The sequence below is a fragment of the Arachis duranensis genome, chromosome 2 (assembly GCF_000817695.3).
Source record: "Arachis duranensis cultivar V14167 chromosome 2, aradu.V14167.gnm2.J7QH, whole genome shotgun sequence".
In the NCBI taxonomy this organism is placed as follows: domain Eukaryota; kingdom Viridiplantae; phylum Streptophyta; class Magnoliopsida; order Fabales; family Fabaceae; genus Arachis; species Arachis duranensis.
In genome coordinates, this window is record NC_029773.3 from 88,668,104 (window position 1) to 88,689,852 (window position 21,749).

General features: G+C 28.5%; 3 protein-coding genes across 5 annotated transcripts; 1 reads left to right on the forward strand and 2 right to left on the reverse strand.

Annotated features, from left to right (window-relative positions):
• The first annotated feature begins 885 nt into the window (after positions 1-885).
• LOC107475781 (basic helix-loop-helix protein A-like) lies at positions 886-13,383 on the forward strand. Its single transcript, XM_016095444.3, is given in 8 exon segments — positions 886-1,272; positions 1,737-1,894; positions 2,614-2,868; positions 7,105-7,161; positions 8,256-8,370; positions 9,040-9,586; positions 11,338-12,020; positions 12,919-13,383. Coding segments are annotated over 7 exon segments (2,085 nt in total). The 5' UTR covers positions 886-1,272; positions 1,737-1,787; the 3' UTR covers positions 13,240-13,383.
• Positions 13,384-13,508: 125 nt separating this feature from the next.
• Positions 13,509-18,930, reverse strand: LOC107475783 (uncharacterized). 3 transcript variants are annotated; one of them, XM_052256883.1, is made up of 6 exons: positions 18,823-18,930; positions 16,637-16,849; positions 16,045-16,140; positions 14,649-14,826; positions 13,991-14,080; positions 13,509-13,862 (listed from the first exon to the last, which is right to left on the reverse strand). In XM_052256883.1, exons 2-6 carry the CDS (start codon positions 16,751-16,753, stop codon positions 13,693-13,695), a joined length of 651 nt encoding a protein of 216 aa, XP_052112843.1. In that variant the 5' UTR covers positions 16,754-16,849; positions 18,823-18,930; the 3' UTR covers positions 13,509-13,692. The 3 variants fall into 3 exon arrangements, with proteins under 3 accessions (XP_052112843.1, XP_015950932.2, XP_052112842.1); XM_016095446.3 differs by having other exon boundaries at positions 16,637-16,898; positions 18,823-18,929; XM_052256882.1 differs by lacking the exon at positions 16,045-16,140 and having other exon boundaries at positions 16,637-16,898; positions 18,823-18,929.
• A 57-nt stretch (positions 18,931-18,987) lies between these two features.
• On the reverse strand, positions 18,988-21,462 carry LOC107475782 (pentatricopeptide repeat-containing protein At4g02820, mitochondrial). The gene is made up of 2 exons (XM_016095445.3): positions 21,145-21,462; positions 18,988-20,276 (listed from the first exon to the last, which is right to left on the reverse strand). The coding sequence occupies exons 1-2, from the start codon at positions 21,445-21,447 to the stop codon at positions 18,993-18,995; spliced, it is 1,587 nt and encodes a 528-aa protein (XP_015950931.1). The 5' UTR covers positions 21,448-21,462; the 3' UTR covers positions 18,988-18,992.
• Positions 21,463-21,749: the final 287 nt, after the last annotated feature.

Here is a 21,749-nt window from a genome sequence, read left to right on the forward strand (position 1 = left end):
TAAGTACACTGTTGTCCAAAGAGTTTGGGATGATGACGTATACATTCTTCTTTCGTTTGAGCATTATATATTAATTTCTTTTCAATTTGTAATTAAATTTCAAAAAAAATCTACAAATATATACACAATAAATAAAATAACTTTAGATCAAACTATACTCTAAGATCATTAGTGTCTAATAATCTATCTAAATATTTTGCTTTTAGAAAAAAGAAGACAGTCAATCATTAATTATATTACTCCTTGTTAATTAACTAACCATAGATCCCACCTAATCCTCCCATAATTAATCAAATCCACATCAAAATTATTTAAAAAAAAAAAAAGAAGCACACACATGGTCTAGAAAATGACACACACAACTAACAAAAAATTGCACAAAGCACACACTTATTTGTTAGCCTCAAAAGCACACATGCATTATTATGATTATTATGTACTGAGTGTCAGGTAGACCAACCAGTCAAAAACTCTCTTTTTAATTTTCATAACACTGTCTCATTCTTTCTTTCTAGATTGTTTGATTCTTCTTCTTCTTTTTCTTTTTCTTCTTTACTTAACCAACAAACCTTCTTCTTTCTCAGATCATTATTATTATCATCTCATCTCACAAACATGCTAATTCTTGAACAGTTTCCGTATCCACCTCAAAGTCATACACCTTTTTTAAACATATTCTCTCTTTCTTCATCTCATCACCACTCACACATATATCTTCATGCCTCTACTTTACTTCATGTAACTATCTTCTCTTCTCTCCCTCTATCTTGGAACTTCCTCTTTATCTTTCTTTATTTCTTCTTTTTTCTTTTCTTTTCTATTATTATTATTATTATTATTATTATTATTATTATTATTATTATTATTATTCATTTAATTTGTTGTTGGTGAGACTTGAGAGGAGAGTTAAATAGTGATGATATATTTTTTGTTTTTCAATTTTTTTTCAGATCATTAAACACAACATACATTTATCACCAACCATTTTTTATGTCCCTGTTTAATTTACTCCTCCATGAAAATTACCTAGGATTCAATTTTCGTTCTTTTCCATTTTTGGGCATGTGTTTTAGTTTGAAAGGATATATAGAGATATATAGTGAGTAGTGTTAGTTTTGAAGAGATAAATGTGTTGTTTTTATAATAGAATTAATTAAGATGCTTTTGACACATCGAATTCTGAATTACAAGAGATCATCAGTGTCTTTTTAATCCTTATAATTTTGAGAGCAAGGTTGTTTTGACGAGGAGAAGATATTTGATAGAACAATGGTAAGTAGGGAGTAATGATTAGTTATTTGGGTAATAGCAGTGTGTATCAGTGATGAGAAATTGAGAATAATATTAACAATAATATGAATAATAGATTATATACTATTGTAAGAAAGAAAATAAATAAATAATAAAATTTGGTGAATCTTGGTTCATAAAGGATTGAATTCTTTTTTTTTTTTCTTTTACTTGAAGGTAAAGCTAAGGGAATTATGTTCTTAGTTCTTGATTCATTATCATATTCAATATATTTTTCAATTATTTCAATATAATCACAATCATACTTTCATTTATCTACATCTTCTTCTTTGATTCTTAGTTCTTCTAGTTCTAATATTAAAAATGGTGGAGTTCTAGTTTTGTAATTAATATTGAAATTTTGATATATTTAATAGACAATATCTATTTATAAGATATTTGATATATATTTGTTATTATTATTATTATTATTGTTGTTGTTTCAGAAAGGGTGGTAGGGTGCAAAATCTTTGTTGGGAATTAAGAGTTATTTATAAATGGCTGCGTCAGTGGGTGGAAGTAGGCTTCAAAGCATGTTGCAAGCTGCAGTTCAATCTGTTCAATGGACCTACAGCCTCTTCTGGCAACTTTGTCCACAACAAATGTATGTATTTCATTTAATTTTATCTAATTTATTGATTCAATTCCCATATAACCTTTGATTTTCTGCTTTTTTAATTTTCTTTTTATAGTCCAAATAATTAAGTTCTTTAATAAAAAGGTTAGTCTCTAATAAGACATAAATGTGAGTATTTGGTATACATATATAATTGAGAAACATAAATATTTTTTTATAAAAGAAATCAGTTATCAATATATTTTATATTTTTCAATATATATTTTATATTTCAATAAATATTTTATATAAATAACATATTATGGTGTATATTCATCTAGTATATAAGAAATACTTAAATCTCAGATAGATGAAGCATAAACTAAAACACATTCAAATTTCAAAAACCTATTTTGAAATGTAAACTTTAAACAAAAGTTATAACATGCTTCTAGAAAATATTGAAAATTGAATATAGTATATTAGATGAATAAATTATTTTTATAATTAAATTTGATTAAGTTTTTTTTTTATTTTTTAAATGATTTTTATTGTATTAATAAGTTATTACATCAACTTAGTTAAATTTAGTTACTAAAATGATTTAATGATGTTGCAATTCTATATAATAAGCATCTTGCACCTTTGTTCTTAAGAAGGTGATTCATGAGAATTGAATTAGCTATTACATTCAGCAACAAATTCTTTTGAAAAGTAAAAAATAAAAAATTATCTGTTTATATAATTTTTAATTTTTATTAATTTAGGATTTTGGTTTGGGGCGATGGTTACTACAATGGAGCAATTAAGACAAGGAAGACAGTGCAACCAATGGAGGTTAGTGCTGAGGAGGCATCTCTCCAAAGAAGCCAACAGCTCAGGGAACTCTATGACTCCTTGTCCGCCGGAGAGACGAATCCGCCCACTCGCCGCCCTTGCGCCGCCTTGTCGCCGGAGGACCTAACGGAATCCGAATGGTTCTATTTGATGTGTGTCTCATTCTCATTTCCTCCTGCTGTTGGGTAAGTACTCAAACTTTAATAATAATTCCTCTAACTATTACTTAATAAGCAGTTACTACATGTTTATCTCTCTCTTTCAAATTTAATTACTCTAAATTAGAAAATTTTATCTAGAGTTCCCTTTGCATTAATCAATTAACACACTTTTTTTTTAAATTTTAAAGAATAATCTAAATTAGTCTCTAAACTTTATTAATAACCATTTTATTAATTATTTGTTAATCTTTATTTTTTTAAATTATGAGATAAATCAGTTTCTAAACTTGTAAAAAAATGCTTTAGTTTTCATTCTAAATTTATGATAAGAGGAGACACATAAATAATTATGTTCTATACACGTTTTTTCATATAATTTTTTTTGGATTTGTGTAAATTTTTTCTATTTTTTTAATTGACTTATTCTATTTTTTTTGGAAATAATAAAAATTAAATTCTATAATTTTTAATTATAAAAATTCTAATATAATATCATAAAACTACTTCTTTTGAAAATTTAATTAAAAATTAATTAAACTATATTTCTGACCTAAATCATTAAACTTACAAAAAAAAGTGTTTGATATGTTTCACAATTTAAAAATGAAGAGATTAACAACTAATAAAGAAATATTAAAATAATCACTCAAAAAAGGTTATGAAAATCAATGTGGATGTTTATTTATATATTGTGTTTCAAAACTTTGAGTCATGATTGATTTCTCATAAATCTATGGATGTACAAGTGTATGTAATGATGACTGTATCATAGGATAGGTCATTTTCTTTATAAATATAGCTATCACTGCATGAATTGGAAAGTTCCATTTGTAGATAGGAAGAGAGATAGCTTTAATAAAGGTTGAATACATTTTAAATTTTTACTCCCTAAAGTGAGAAGACAAAGGGTTAGATGAGGGTAGATATTTCTGTGAGGCTAAATATAATAATAATATAAGTAGGTGCAAAGTAAAGAACATATTATTATTATTATTATTATTATTATTATTATTATTATTATTATTATTATTAAGTAAGTAAAATATTTCTTTTGTTGGAGAACGTTGAAAACGTTTTAAAACATTTTCTCATGAAAGAGATTTTGCTATGCAATCTGTCAATAGTTTGGAAAAAATGAACAGAATAATTGTGCTGAATCTTATTAGAAGAATTTTAAGTATAAGGTTATTAGGAGATTCAAATTATAGAGAGCTCTTTTATGGAGCTTTTAATACTTTATATTAAAATATTAGTAGAGTTGGTAGTAATTGAGGGGAATGGATTCTCTCATTTTTTTTAACAATTGAGGAAAGTAAAGTGTGATTCCTCACTATTAATTTTATAGGTGGGACTAAAAATAAATATGAGAGAGAATAATAAAGAATAAGAGATCACATTTTATATTTTTAATTTTTTTAACAATCGAGAGAATTCATTCCCGTAATTGAGAGTTAGGTTAGTAATAGCTAATAGTCAATAGATCGATATTTATGAAATTATTAATTAGTAATATTCTTATAAATAAAATAATTCTTGTATCATGTAATAATAATTTTAACACGACTTCACACATAATATTATCTTCTCATACATTCTGCTATTCTCCCATAAATTTAACACTTATAAAATTCTACCCGTTTAAATTTTTCTATTATTTAACTTTCTCGGTCAATAAAAAAATTTCAAAATCATATATAGCATATAGTTATTTTATGATAATAAGTAAAACTGAACTTTTTCTTTTAGACACCAAATATACTTTTAAGTTTTAAGTATATTAAGAAAATACAACTAAAAATAGCTAGGTTGACCTATAATAATAATAATAACAATAATAAACAGAGGATAGATTTTATTTCTTGGGGGGCAATATATATTTGAACTTCTTTTAACTTTTGGATTGGAAGTTTTTTCATATAAAGTATGATTTTTTCACCGCCAAAGAGGTAGGTAAGGGCCTTTATTCTTCTTCATCATAGATTCGAGAGGTTGTGTCAGTCAGCTTCTTCTTATTGTGGGGAGTAATTAAATGAAGAACAGATAGATTACATAAAATTGTATGTCAATATTTTTATATGTGATATTAAGAGTTATTAGGGTTAGAATAGTTTTGTTGTGTGAATATATTCGAAGCATATATATGCACGAAACAAGAATATGATGAGCTGGTTAAAGCGTGTTCATTAATATGGTTGAAATAATTAGCTAGCTAGGAAGTACAAATTATTAATAGCGAGATTAGGAAGTGTTTTATAGTAGTTCTAATAGAAGTTTTTGAAACTTTAGTTAATACATTAAATGCATTAGTCTAGTAGGGTATCTTACTCCAATATTTTTATCTTTATAATTAATAATTAATATTTTCTATTTTTAACATATAAGTAATTTTTTATAATAATTATTGCTAAAAAAATTTATAAAAAAATGATATCTCAAATCAATTTCTAAAGAATTTAATTTAATCATCAAATCAGTCGATATATATAGTAGATAGAGGTATAAAAAGGATTAATTCACAACTTTATTTTCTTAAATACTTGTCATCATATATAATCTATAGAATAATATTTTTTTGTCAATGCAACACTTAAATCTAAGACCTCTTAATTAAATTATAAATACTTGTTATTTTGACTAATTTTATTTTTATTATTTTTATATATAGTAAATAAAATAATGAATTAATAGGCAAGTTACTAATTATAATATGAGGAAAAATAATGAAGATACTAATAAACTAGATTCTAGGTAGGGAAGTTAAAAATAAATGTGGGCATTTTTATTTGATACCCGTTAGAAATATAATTATTAATGTTATTTTCTTCTATCAGCTTAAACTTTTAAGATGAGTGATTTTATGATATGGTATTATTAAAAGTAATAGACTTAGAATTGAGTAAAAAATAAATAAATTAAAATTCTATTTTAGGGTGGTTCAAATTAACATACAATGTTATAATGCACTAATTACAATGCATTAATTTGATTTGGTTAGGTTAGGGTTTAACTTGACCTAACTGAGTGTTTTAATTAGAACTTGTAGTATTAGCATTAGATTAGGTTTTAATTTCAATCATATTAATGTGTTAAGTTCTATTAATGTGTTACTCTTGCTTAGATTCTGTTTAGTTATTAATGTAAATAAGCATATATACTCTTTTATCAATCATATTTTGTTGGTTTTTTCCCCCTTGATTTGTTAAGTTGTATTGTCACTTGTGACTTTGAGTGAAATAATTAATGCATATAATTCCATTGTGAATTTGTGATGTGTATTGATTGGACTCTGCTGGTGTTTCACTTATAAAGAATAATTAATAGTTTAATACAATTTATCTCCCCTAAAAAAGAGGGCCTTGTTTATCTTAAGGAAAAATATGAGGAGCAAATGAAATATTTATACAATGTGAATAATGGAGGTTTATGGAGTATTAGAGATATAATTATTAGTGTTACATTTTTTTATCAGCTGAAGCTTTTGGGATGAGTGGTATCATGGCATGGTATTAAAATGTTAGATCCGAAAGGTCAAGAGTTCGATCCTTGGTGAACCTAAAAATTAAACTAAAAACTAATTTTTCGAGAAGATGTTTATTATCCCATGTACTCGGATGGTTATTCTAAATAGTATAGGAGATGTTCATTTCATAACTCAATAGCCATTGTACACATTGTACAAATAGTCTATTGTCCTTATTGGTTATATTATTAATTTTAATATTTTTATTTTTAATATATAAGGTAAAAATAGACTTTTTTTTCATTAAAAAGAAAAAGAACAAATTAATTTTTAGAAATATCTCTATAAATGCTTTTAGTTTTTAAAAGTAAAAAATTTAACCACCTAATTTTTTTTTGAGTTATCAAACACAATGTATTACCTTATACTTTTAAAAACTAATAAAAATCAATTTAATTTATAACATTGTATTTTAGTAATATTTGTCAAAAATTTTATCCACGTATTTTTACCGACAGTGAGACCGTCAGTAAAACTGATTACCAATCTTCCAGCTAGGTAAAGTCATCGGAATTCAATGTTATTGTAGTGATTGAATGCTCTTTCTCTATGTATATATCAGTTTAGAATTATATTTATTATTTCATTATCATAAGATAAATTATATATCTCATTTAATTTAAGGTTCACTTTTGTTTAGTAATGATAAAGTGGTGAGTTTTTAATAACTGCACATAAAATGAGTAATATTTTTTTAAAAAGATATTAACTATAGAAGTTATTTATTTATTTTTTAAAAGGTTGCCGGGAAAGGCATATGCTAGGAGGCAGCATGTATGGCTCACAGGTGCAAACAAGTCTGTATATTTTTTTCTTCTAATTGGGTCTCTATACTAATTTTAATTTTGTAATTAGGTCTTGCAAGTATAAAAAATGTTAGAGTTAACGAAATATTTATCCGCAAATTGAAGATACTCACAATTAAGAGTTTAATTAGATCTTTGATCACATATTTTTTAGAAAGAATATTCTGTTAATTTTAATATTTTTTACATAAAAATAATTTAATTATAAAATAAAAAATGATGTAAAAATTCAATTTAAAAAATGTATAGACTTAACTAAAAATTTGATAAAATTATAAAGACCAATAAAATAATTAAATCAATAAAAAATAAAAAATTAATTTAAAAATTAAAATAAACTAAAATTAATTCGAGAAATAATTTTAAAATGATTAATTGATATATAGATGTAATTTCCAACAATGAAAATTATGGAGTATTTACGAGAATATGGAAGAAAACAATGCCAAGAGTGTTTTTTAAATTAATAAATCGTGGGTGCTAATTCTATTTTTATTTTTGAAAAAAAAAAGCAAATTTGTCAGAAATGAATTTTATAATTTTCAAATTTTTAAAATACCATGGAATTGGCCATCTAATTGTGTTTACAATTTTCAACATCAAGAAAAATGCAAAGTACAAAAGTTATCGCTTTCTTGATTTATTGCAAGTTCTTCGTCACTTACAACAATTAACTGAGAAAATTAGCAACATTATCGTAATATGTATGAGATTTTTTTTTACTCACAATTTAATTTAATTATTTTTTTGATGAGCTAGCTAGAGCTAGATTTTGAAAATAATTTGTATCAACTTATCCCTCTTTTTAATTCAAGTTTTAAAATGTAAAATCTATGACAATTTCATGATTTGAAAATTGAATTACTAATTTATAGATGTATAGTTAGTAGTTATATAACTGTATATATATGTAACTTACTAACATATATTTCTCTTCCATTTCATCTTTTTTCTTATTATTTGAAATTTTTCCACCGCTAGAGTGCTCGTATACAGGTACTAGTTCTTCCAAGTCCTGCATTTATGTCATTCTATATTTTTACTATGCGTAATATATTATTCAAGCAAATAATACGAATTAATAGAAAAATGAGAAAAATAATACTAATTTTACAAAAATGATTTGTGCCATGCAAATTACAGACCGTGGTGTGCATTCCTCTATTGGACGGTGTCGTTGAGTTTGGCACAATAGATAAGGTAAATTTATCTTGTTTTTTATATATGTCTAGTAACATCTGATCATGAGTTTTTTAGATTTCATTTATCATTCATTTTAACAATATTTTCAATACAAAGTTTAGTCTGTACTATATATGTTTAATAAAATAGTTTGTGTTTCGAAACTATGTAAAAAAAAAGTATCTAATACTTATATGAAAATATTTTTATATAAAAATAACAATTAAGAATAAAAAAAGATTTTTTTAATTTAATAATCCAATAACATATTTTATTTTATACTTTTAAATATTGATAGTTAAAAATAATAATTTTTAATAGTTTTCTGGTATTTCTCTTAAAATTTGATAAATAACTTATATATTTTGACTAAATAATTCAAAATAATGTGTAGTATTTTAGTTATTATCTTTACGTAAAAATAACTTTGTGTAAATAATTAAGTAAAAACTCAAATGCAATAAATTTTTTATGAATTTGATAGTTAAAAGTTGACAAATAATAATTTAGTTAAATTTATTAACTATCAATTTTATATAAAGACAGAATTTTCACTAAATAATTATCTCAAGACAATTGTGATTGTTTTTATTTTCACTCTTTCGAGTGCACAATTTAAATTTTTTGAAAGATATAGTTATTTGTCTATTTTATATTTTAATATATATATAATTTTTTTATTATTAGGTTCAAGAAGATATTAAGTTTATCCAACACGTGAAGAGTTTTTTCATAGAACACCACCACGCCTCCGTCCATCCTCCGCCGCCGCCAAAGCCAGCCCTCTCAGAGCACTCCACCTCCAATCCTGCATCCTCATCTGACTGCCTCATTTATACCGTAACGGACCCACCATTTCCTCCGCCTAACCTTACCAATGAAGACAATATGGAAGAAGACCAAGACAATGAGGAAGAAGAAGAGGAAGAGGAGGACGAGAATGATGAAGAAGAAGAACCCATATTGGACTCTGAAGATGAAAAGAGACGAAATAATAATAATGTTTCAGGTGGAATTACAGAACCAAGTGAGTTGATGCAATTAGAAATGTCTGAAGATATTAGAGTTGGATCACCTAATGACGGATCAAATAATCTTGATTCCAATTTTCATTTACTAGCCGTTACCGAAGCAGATAATCAGTCGGGTCAAGTCGACTCTTATCGAGTTGACCCGACCCAAAGATGGGATCCAATTCAAAGCCCTTTGGATCAGCTCCAAGTTCAACTACCAGGTAAAATGATAAATTATTTATTTAATTTACTTGTTATAAAATTATGCAAAAATGTTGATACGTCAAGAAGCATGCAAATACCATTTTAATATTTAATTAGCATCTATCAAATAATTTGTTTGTTTGCCAAAATATTCATGTATCAAGATATATGCATTATTTAAATATTTAACCGATCACAACAATATTTAACCATGAGAACTAAAATAAATATTTTTTAGAGCAAATACATTTTTTGATTTATGATTATTTGTTCAAATAACAAAATATTTTTTTATAATTCGAAAATTTTTAATTGATTTTTAACTATTTAAGTAATTGATTCGAACAGTTTTGGAAAGCAGTGACCTACTAATGTATAAGGAGATGTTTAGACCAATAACAAAAATTGTTTAGACTAATTACTTAAAGGTTTAATTATTTTATTGGTCCTTATAGTTTTGTAAAATTTTCAATTAAGTCTCTATACTTTTTTTTTTAATTGGGTCTCTGCACCAAATTTTTTTCTTTCAATTGAGTCCCTATACTTTTTTTCCTTTTATTTGAGTCCCTACACCAATTTTTTTAGTTGGATCCCTATACAATTAAGCCAATTATTACCAACAGGGACCTAATTGAAAAAAAAAATCAGTGCATGGACCTAATTAAAAGAAAAAAAAGTATAAGGTCCTAATTGAAAATTTTACAAAACTATAGGGACCAACAGAGTAATTAAACCTCACTTAAATTATTACATATTGATTAAAAATTTCTAAATTACGAAGAGATAGTTTGTCTTTACAGAGAAGGACAGTTTAAAATTTTTATTTAATTTTTTAGAAGTTAGATAATTTTACTTGCAAAAGTCATTTTTTATGAATATAAATGATAATTTCCGTTTTCTATGAGTAGATATGTCAGCATTTTCAACTTTTATGGTTAGAAATAGTAGTTTATTTTTTATTAAAATTAAAATCAGATCAATATATAATACAAATATAGAAAAGAAAACTTATATATGTCATATAAATCATAGTCATCGAATAGCATAAGCATCACATAACATTATAGCAACTAGAGCAAGACTTTTCATAAACGCACGCATCCAACATTCAACACCTAGAAAGAAAAGCATGATAGTAAGGTGAGAGTCATTAAATTTTGATAATGAAATCTACTATAGTATACATATCCAAGTACATTTGAAGGACCACATTATATAGAGTAGAGTCTAATAATTATTGTAGTTAGTTATATTATATATAACTATAGAAAACACCATTGAATACTATATTATTGTGGACCATCATAATAAATTCCTTTGGTTTGGCCCTTTGTGATGAGGGGCCCCCACTCTCTTCTGCATAAATCTGATGAACTATATCCCATGCTTCGAATATGATTGATCGATGAAGAAGGAACATCCATGTACATTAACTAAAATCCATGATCTTTCATGCATTTTACTGTCAAACAACCTAGGTGAAATTATGCATACATAAATGTCGAATATGATATGTTTCCTATAGTTATAATAGGAATGTTATCTGGAGATATTAATTATGATATTAATTTCAACACCTAATAAATATGGGATATTTCTAGAACCTACTTTAATTATTCCAAATAAAAATAAATTATTTTTAAATTTATTATTTAAAAAATTATGTAAACACATAAATTTGATTAAATGATCAACAATATATCAAAATTAAACTTATTTATTTATTATTATTATTATTAGTTGCTTAACTTGCATAAGGGTTTTGCAGTCTTTTCACCTATAGAAGATCAAATATTGACACAAGAAGATGATCACTATTCTCAAACCGTATCAAGCATCCTCCAAAACCAATCAACCCGTTGGGTTGACTCTCCTTCAATAGCATGCTACGTCACTTGCTCCAACCAATCAGCATTCGCCAAGTGGACATCCCTCGTCGCCGACGAACATCTCCACGCCGCCACGGTCGACGGCTCCTCCCAATGGCTACTAAAATACATCTTATTTACCGTGCCCTACCTACACTCCAACAAAAACAATGAAGAAAACAATAGTTCTCCAAATAACACAAACCCTACCAGCTCAGCCGGTCCGTCAGACCGGCTGCGCGGAGGGGGAAAAGGCAGTGGCACTCCGCAAGACGAGCTGAGTGCAAACCATGTCCTGGCGGAGCGCCGCCGCCGTGAGAAGCTAAATGAGAGATTCATCATCCTAAGATCACTTGTCCCATTTGTTACCAAAATGGACAAAGCTTCAATTTTAGGTGACACAATTGAATATGTGAAACAACTTAGAAGGAAGATCCAAGACTTAGAGGCACATATCCGACAAATGGAAGCTGAACAACAACGTTCGAGGACACCATCAACAACAATTGAAGTTCACCATTGTGGCTCCTCCAACAAGGAGCAACAACAACACACGGTTGTGGTAGGGCATGAGAAGAGGAAGGTAATAATCATCGATCTACTACAATGGCATAAGCACTTCATTTTTACTTTAGTTGCTTATCTATGTTGTATGCATATTATAATATGTGTATTTGCATTAAATACTACCATTTTAAATTTATGATTAATTTTTAATTAAATAAATTTTTAGTCAACATAAAATTTTAGAGAATATTTGTTTGGTTTCACTTATTTTCTTCCTCCTTAAAAAAAATTGATTTCAATATTTTTTTTATTAGTTTTTCTTCATTAAATGTTAATATAACAGATTATTAGAAAAGATCTTATTTTGTCTTGTCACATCAATATTTAGACAGTTTACTTTTAATAAACTATATAAAGAATTTAACACGTTAGTTTATTTATATTCATGCATTTAAATAATTTTTTCAATAATTAATTTAAAAATTAATTACTTTGATGTATCAATAGATACATAATTGGATTAAATTCATATTTAAAACACAAATCAAAATAAAACATTTTAAATTTTATAGAAAGTAAAAAAAAAAAGAGAAAAGCTAGAGTCAATAATTCAAGATTCACAATTTATTACAAAGACTAAAGAAATTATTTAACCTTTGATATTTTTATTTGAACAATACTACATGGTCAATAAATATTATTATTTTTTATTAGTGTTTGGTCAACAATAATTTACACCTATATTTATAAAGATTTTACACACAAAAAATATATAATTTATAACTATATTTATCAAAATTTGTACATATAAATCAATATAATTTATATTCATATTTTTTAAAATTTGTATATATAAATTAATAAAATTTATTTATTAAAAATAATTTAATATTTATCAGTTTCTCTTTTTATTTAGCCTTGGTATTTATGTATCATGCCATATTGTATTTGATATTTTTATTTCCACAACATAGGTGAGGATTGTGGAGGGGACGAAGACCGCAACCAAGGTGGTGGCGGCGGCGGCCACAGAGGCATCGGTGCAGGTTTCGATTATAGAGAGTGATGCATTGTTGGAGTTGGAGTGTAGTCATAGGGAAGGGTTACTACTTGATGTGATGTTGGTGTTAAGAGAGATGAAGATTGAGGTTATTGGGGTTCAATCCTCACTCAACAATGGAGTTTTTGTGGCTGAATTGAGGGCCAAGGTTAAGGACAATAATTCTGGGAAGAAGGTTAGCATTGTGGAAGTCAAGAGGGCATTAAATCAGGTTATACCCCATACTGGTGATTAATTAGGTTTTAAATTAAATCAGGATTATTAGGATGATTTTTTCCTTAATGTGAATTACTAGCTAGGTGTTATGTATAAGTTGATGTTTAAGACCTTAAATTTATGGGCCATTTATTATTATATTGAAATTTTCTTAGATCAAATGTTATGACATGCCAATTCTAATAATAAAGTAATATAATATAATATACTGATTTTACTGAAGCATGCAAATACAAATTAAATGGGACGACCCTTGTGCTATTCTTATTTAAAATTTACACATTTACAAGATCATATAGAAATCTAACATAGCACAATATTTAATGAATATATAGCCAATCCCATATGATGCATGATTTTTTTTTCTATTTATTTTATAACGTAAATACATAATATTAACCCCTTTTAATTTGTGTGCACATCAGATTTATAACTGATCTTCAATATTATTGAAATATGATTAGCTTGCTAATTAATAAGTCCATTCCTTTGGAAGAAATATCTCTGAAGAAGAACTTTGATTCTGAGAAATAACACTACATTGCTTAGAGACTTCTTTCTGATCACTTTTCTTTTTTGTTGAACTATTATTATTAGAATAATTATTGTCCATCCCTTCACATCTTGTGTTAGATTTATGAACTGCATGCAACAAGAAATAATAATTAAAGGCCATGATAATTAATTATTAGCATACTTATCACTATTATTAAAAATAATAGTATTTCAAAATTTTAATAGTTTTGAAACTACTTGGATATATAAGAGACCTTGAGGGGGTGAAATGTGAACTCCTAATGCTTGAACATTAAGATTCAGAGCATGAACAACTCTTGCTGGAAGAAGAACCGGAGAACAAGCTGCAAATAAAACACTATATTCAGAATTTCGTGCAATAATAATATTTAAAAGAACTATAACAAGGTGGATATTTTAATATAGTTATTATAGATAGCAGATAATTCCATCAAACAAAAAGGAGGATTGATAAAGTATTTTACATTAGCACGTGCAAATAGTTGCTGAAGAAATTTAGTTTAAGTCACTAATAAGTATTTAAGATAAATGAAATGTGAGTTAATAAATTGTGACAAATAATAATAATAATAATAATTTAATTTTGATATACTGAAATTATAAAAAAAATTATATCATTATTCAACAATAGTTGATGTACTAGTGAAAGTATAAAGAATTTTTAAATAATAAGTTAAATTAATTATTTTTATTGATTTGATAAAATACGATTGGATATCTATATAAATTTTTTTTATATTGATAATATATGAAAATTAAATTCTACAATAATGATATATATAACAAAGAAAATATAGTTATATATATTTTATTTGTGACAATGCATTGAGGAAAAAGAATTTTAATTTCCTATTAATTGTTAAGGGAAAAAACAAGGTAAGTGCTGCTGACCTGGCTTTTTGGTTGGTTGGAAATTATTTGTGCCTGCTCGATGTGGTAAGAAGACACCAGTGCCACAAGACCTTTGACTTGATCCTAAGAAAATAGCTTGCATTCCAGGTCCACCATTAACAATAACTTTACTATTTGGCCATTGATGCAATGATGATCTTGTGCTAGATTTTGAGTACTGCAAAATTTGTGACGGATTAGCGAATAAAACCTTTTTTTTCTTAAAGATTAGCAACTTGAAATTAGTGAGGGATCAATCAACTGCTAAATAACAGCTAATTTGCGACAGTTTATTATTTACGACGAATTAGTTATATTTTTGTGATAGCTAATTGGCCAATTTTCCGTAGTGCAATTAAGCTAATCTCAACTAGCTTATGGATTAATAAGCAAATGAATTTTTCCTACTCTTTAATTTAAAGAAATAGTAAAATATGTGATTGCAACCGAGATCCACCTTTTCACCAATGAAACCATAAAGTCTCCAAAATTTCAACCCTACTAATAGATTGAGTATGCATGTGACCAACAAGGCAAGCATCAATATGACATTTCTAATTGAATGTTGGTAATATATGCTTCATATTCTTCCTGGAAAAGCCACTATTGTTATTTTTTTTGTGTAATGTTCATCTTTATATGCAACCTTTCAGTTATCTCTTATTAAAATAATACTATATTTGGGTATAAAGCAAAATGCAAAAGTATATTCTCTGTTCCCAATTCCCACTAACACTTGAGAGATATCTTGCATCCCCTACCTCATACTAAGTGGGGGTAATTAAATAGTTTATAATGCTATGTGTACTTGAAAAAAGGAAACATGATGCTATAGTGTTCAAATTATAGTTTAAAAAATGTTTAGAAAATCAAGAATGATGTTTAATTAATCAAAATTTCACTTGAACTTATTAGCTAGAATTTATCATTGTAAGAATAATACTTTTCGTGTGTGAAAATTTAAATAATCTAATATAAGACATTATATTAACTTAGATGGACTTATCTCTATCAATAGATGAAATACAATCTCACTTAAATGGGTCTATTACTTCATTGGTGATGACTACTCACATGTAATTGTCTTTATGCGAAGATATGATAATTGAGAACTATTAGATGACAATTTAGTTAATTATATCAAACCATCTAACAGTTTTCACTTATCGTTTTCACATGAAGATTTAATAGTAATTGAATATATATGAGTTGGCATGCATTTTTTGGAAAGTACAAAATTAAAGTTGGCATGTATTTTTTGAAAGTACAGAAGTAAATCCGAAACAATCAAACCCAAATTATCAATTTCATACCCCAGTTCCCCTGCCTAACTTCACAAATTAAAGTATGCTCCTAGTGTCTCTCCAATCCCCAACATATGAGATATAATAGCTACCTGTGATTGTTTTTCACATGATTTGTTATTATGCTGTTGATGATGATGCAATTGATGCTGGTTTTGGACCTTATGGATTCGGTTCCTAGTATGAACCTGAAGATAAATTGAACCAGATAATGTAAGCAATTTCAATATTAATAAGACGACACAAAAACACTTCAGAAATCAAAGTGTTAATTGAACATATAGCTATTTGGGTATGTATACTGATATACGAAATTAATGTTAAATGAAAAATGGATAATTATTCACTTATTGTGACAAGATGATCATGGTGAATTGTTCATTCCTTTGCAAGTAATCTTCTCCATTATTAAAATTTTAATACCATGTTGAGATTCATGACCATCAAAGAAAAGAAAAAGTAGAAAGAATATCTAGAAATAAGAGAACTGTGCTCATTTTTAACAATCTAACATGCTTAATAATATATATGTCTAACATCCATAAAAATAACTATGTCCAAATGATAGTATTCAATCATGAAAAACAATGTTAAATTAATTTGTTTAATTGGAAAACAAAGAAAGATAATGAGAGAAGAAGGAATAATAATGGTGAAATAAATAATATAGCCAAAAAAAGGGACCTTAGTGCCGCACGCCTCGTCCAAAACATGAGAGGGTAGCCAGAGCATTCCTTCTTCAAAACCAACTTCAGCAGCATCATCATGATGATGAACAATACCATCATCCATGGCAGCCATAGAAAAAGAAGAATCTAAATTGTTTTTTGTAGTTGCTGTTGTTGGTGTTAATGTCTTTGATGTTGATGACAGTTGAAGTTTCTGTCTCCTGATGTTCTGTAAAGGAAGAGAGAAATGGAGGCTTTTAAAGGCTCCAACTTCTGACCTGCAACTTAACTAAATAAACTTTTGTGGGGTATAGTGGTAGGGACAACACAAAACAAACTAGATCTTTTTTTTTTCCAAAAAAAAAAAAAGAAAAAGAAAGAAAGAAAGCATATTGTACAAAATAGTGATATTTTCTAGATATAGTTAAGTGCTTCCTTTTCTTTCTTACTAATATGATTATATTATGTTGTAAGGGTTGGTTTACTTAATCAACATTAGAATCATTTGAGTTTGATTAATGATTTTTTTTTTCATTTTGACTAGAGCTATAGGTTATGAATACATATATAAGATATTATTGAGCTAAAATTGGTCTACATGTGTATAATAATGATAATAATAATTCATAGTATTGTTGAAAATAATTCAGCCCCATAAATAGGATGATGTTACTCATTACACTACAACCTTATGTTCTGTATTATATGTAAGTTAGAAACACTGGTAGCTATGGTTGGGGACGTGGGCATGTATTTATGTATGTGGGTTGGGTTCGGTAAACCCCTATTATTTATGGTTGTTGCATATATTTCCTCTTAATTCTCATAGCCCTCCTCTGCTTGCTCCACACGAACCTTCTCTTATGTCATTTATCCTTTTGGTCAAATCATATCACTTAGGATGTTTAAATAATTCAATTTTCAATGTCAAACTTATTATTTATGTTGGTGAGCAATCTTATAAGATGCAGGTAAACACCCCCCAACTTGCCTTATAAAAATTAAATATAAAAAATAATTGAAGGAGGAGGAGGTAGATGTTAAGTTAAACTAGGTCTTATGTACGTATGAGGAAAGTTGTAGCAAACTTTTAAACCACCATACCAAATCCTCCATAAATATTTGAAACATGAAACATTTGTCTTAACTGCATTACCAAGGTTGCAATCCTCTACCTACTATTCTTCTTCGTATTATAGAACCCTGAAATGTACCCTCACATTGGGGATATCACATTAAACTAGAAACCGTATAAGATATTCTACACCAGCATTAATTCTTATTGGAACAATTCTTCCAAAAACCTATGTTCATTACAAATTAAATGTTTTCATTTAAAGTTAACTTCATACTGATACTTGTCACAAATTCATTCTTTAATATTTACAGTTTTTATTTTCTGCTTTTACTATTTATATTTGTGATTAAATAATAATCACTAATAACTAAAGGAGACAATATTTTCACAAAATAGAGGATATACTATTATGCTAAAGATTAGCTACTTATTACTCATGTATTATGCAATAAGTTAAATGATAAACTTTATTATGGTTTAGGCGAGTTAGATTAGGAGATGATGAAGTGATTATAATACATAAATATGATCATGTGTCACAAACTAGTGTATAATATTAATACTTATTCAGTAACCTCTTGATTCAGAATTACAAGTCAACTCTTGATTCAGGAACCACCAAAATTTTATGAAGCAGGTCTAATGAGGTCAAAGTCATCAGAAGAGTTAATACATAACTCAGAAAAATTGAAGATTAATAATAATGCCAATACGCTGAGGATAATGGTTGGTGAAACTCAATAAAGGTTGAGTTTCTTGGGTACTTGTGTCCAAAAGAAACAGACACATTAAACGTACCAAACCAGGATATGATGGAACCATACACAGGACAAAGATTTAGGTCAACAAGACTTCCATCTTTGATGCACTTCCAATATCCATCCACCGCTTGTTAGAAAATCAGAAGAAACAACTTTACCAACATTGGCACACTTAACCAATTTCCATAAATTTTAGAAGTCTCCATATAGGTAAGTGAAAGTGTGAAACATAGATCAGAATATGTGAAACAAAAATCAGAATTGGCATACACTACAAAAAATGAGTTAGTAAAATTGTGACAAATTAGGGTTAGGCCCCATTATTTACCTGTACAAAAACATTTTAACATGTTGCTAACATACCTCATGAATAGATTACAGAATTGAACAGCGGAAATCTTCTGATTCTGCCTCTGAAAATTTGATATCAGTGCTGTTACCTTATATTCACAAGCATCAACAATCCCGTCATTGATTCACATATTTGAATATGAATATAAACAATTGGAGGTGAGGATCAACCAAATCATAGTTTATTCTAATACTCCGTCAATTGGTGCTTTCGACAGAATCAGTGAAGCATCACTCACACACATTTTACTGGTCAGATCCAAGAGCCTATGAGTCTCTTCATCCAACTGAACATTGTCCTTTTTCATCCTCTCAGCAACAATAAGAGGCATTTTACCAGCTTTTGCGTAAATGTTGAGAAATAGGTTATATACATCAGTATTCACATGGCCAGCATTGCGAAGGGTAACCAACAATTTTTCTGCCCCTTCAATATGAGCCAGCTCCTCAAGGATTTTGAATGCCTCTCTCACTAACTTCTGATCAGGGTTCCATTTTTTCACACTAGAAATGGCTTTCTCAAAATAATCTAGAAATTTCTCCACATCCTTATTTTTCAAATAGCCCCATGTTAATAGCTCCCATGTAGTGTAAGAAGGACTTACGCCATTTCCTACTATCCGATGATAAAAATTTTCCGCCATTTCCATCTGGTCTTGGTTAACGTATGAAGCAAGAAGTATATTTGAAAGTCTGACATCATGTGTCCCGGAAACAGATTCCCACTCACTATAGAGGTTCTCAACTGCAGCAAAGTCTCCAAGCTTCACAAGCGATGATAACATGCAAAGATACTCATTATCATTCATTTTGCGAAAGGAAGCCTTCATTTTCTTCCATACTCGGATAACTTCATCTTTATTCCCCATGTTCATATGCAGGCTAATGAGAGAGGAATATGCAACCCGAGTGTTCCGCGAGGTTCTATTCTCCATCTCCTTCAAAGTAGATCTTGCTTTTTCAAGGCAATCGTTTTTAATGTACAAATTAGTCAATGTACTATATGTTACCCAGTCTGGATCTATTTTTGCCTTCTTTAACTCGAGCATTACTCTTTCTGCAGTTTCAACATCACTTTGCAGAGCACATGCAGTTAACCACAAATTGAAAGTAACAACATCAGGACATGTGTTCATCTTCAATTCCCGAATAATTTGCGGGACCTTTTCTAGCTTCCCATTTGCAATGTAGAGAGATATCATGTGGTTGAAAGGAAGTGGGCATCCCAATAAATCACATTCTGACATTTTTGACATGAGGGCTTCAGCTTTGTCTGCCAAATTCTTTTGGACATAGACATGAAGAAGAGCAGTGCAGGTCTGTCTGCCTCTCATTTGATCAGGAAGATCCTCAAAGAATTTTTCTGCACTGTTTAAACCCCGAACTTTAGCTATCAAGTCCAAGTGGACAGCATAGTCTCCTTGCACTAGCTTGATATGTTGCTGCAAGGTCATCCATTCACAGACCTAAATTTGCAATAAATATGAAATTGTTCAATTCTAGCCCCAATAAAAGTCTCTCCAATTAATGTACGATAATATACCTAACATCTAAAACTTTTAAGAAAAGTAAGCAGGCATCTTGGTAATTATGCCATTAATAGGTTACATACTACGATCACCAGGGTCCAACAGACGAAGAAAGGCAACTTGCCCAACTCGCTACATTGGCATGTCCTTTCATGAGCCTATATTTACAGCAGCTTCACTCGATCAACATTGACTCGATAGTTTTACTCATCTATCAATATACTTTACAGTTACAATACCTTAATCTAACCTATGTATTCCTCTTCATAACTAACCTGCCATTCAAAGCACATAATGATATTCCTTTACTGCTGAGCAGATTCAACTCTACAATAAACAAAGTTCAGTCGAACTCAAAATACACAAATTCTTATTTTCCACATAAGCTACATTAGCAATGTAATTCGCCAACCAACTAATGATGTGAGTGCGACTAAGTATAACCAACTGGATAGTTCATTAAAATCTCAGCTAATCATGTGCTATAATCAGTTTGGTACTTTGGTTCTAATTCTCAAAAGTATATATGACAATAAGCAAATCCTTCAGAACTTCACAATATTCAATTTTTGAAGATAAACATTTTCCTTTTGTGCTTCAGCTTTGATTGAGAAAGTTCATCCAAATAAGCCACGGAAACTTTTTCTTCATTGCGAAAAACATGGCGAAGATGAAACTAGAAATCACATATGCATAACTATCGAAACTTCAAATCCGAAGGAATAAACCCAAAAGGTTACTAATATTTATTATAAGTTTATATTGCAAGCTAATGAAGGAAGAGAAGAGAATAGAAGAAATCAACCTCAAGCGCGTGTTTGAAGCTCTTGTTCTTACGTAGCTCGCGAACAATTCGATTTAGCTCGTACTTGCGTGGCGGAGGGTGACCTTCTTCCTTCCACTTGTTGATCGCAACCACCGCGCTGCGTTTCGGGAACACAAGGCTCAGCAGCCTCCGCCCCAGCGTGTCTCTACCGCCGCCGCCGCCGGATGGGGAGGAAGATGAGGGTGTTCGTGGCGGCGCCGCCGTGGAAAGGTGGCGTGTGGAAGCGAGGTAGGTTGTTCTGATGGAGCGGAGGAACATTTTCCGTTTTGCCGAAATCAACATTGATGCTTAAACCCTAATGAAATGAAACTGAAATTATCTCCTTAAACCCTAAATGCTATTTTTATTTACTTTTTTTTTTAATTGAAATAGCATTTCTCAATTTCAAGCATTTTCCCGTATTTACGTGCGAAAAAAGTAATAATATAGTAATTCTTTATTAAAAAAATTATATATTAAAAACCTTAAAATTATATGGCAAAAAAAAATGATTAATATGTTGGAAATGATTTTTTTATTTTTTTATTAATTAATTAAAAAGTGATAGACAATATAAATTTGAGTTTATCTAATTGTTGCAATAA

Excerpts from the sequence above, each read along its gene's own strand:
- LOC107475783 (XM_016095446.3), bottom strand. Across the intron at positions 14,081-14,648 it reads CCAACCAACCAAAAAGCCAG|CTTGTTCTCCGGTTCTTCTT; the intron begins GTCAGCAGCACT and ends TTTTATTTGCAG. Across the intron at positions 13,863-13,990 it reads TCACATTTCACCCCCTCAAG|TTCATAAATCTAACACAAGA; the intron begins GTCTCTTATATA and ends TGTTGCATGCAG.
- LOC107475782 (XM_016095445.3), bottom strand. The coding sequence starts at position 21,447 with ATGTTGATTTCGGCAAAACGGAAAATGTTCCTCCGCTCCATCAGAACA. Across the intron at positions 20,277-21,144 it reads GCTTCAAACACGCGCTTGAG|GTCTGTGAATGGATGACCTT; the intron begins GTTGATTTCTTC and ends TTGCAAATTTAG.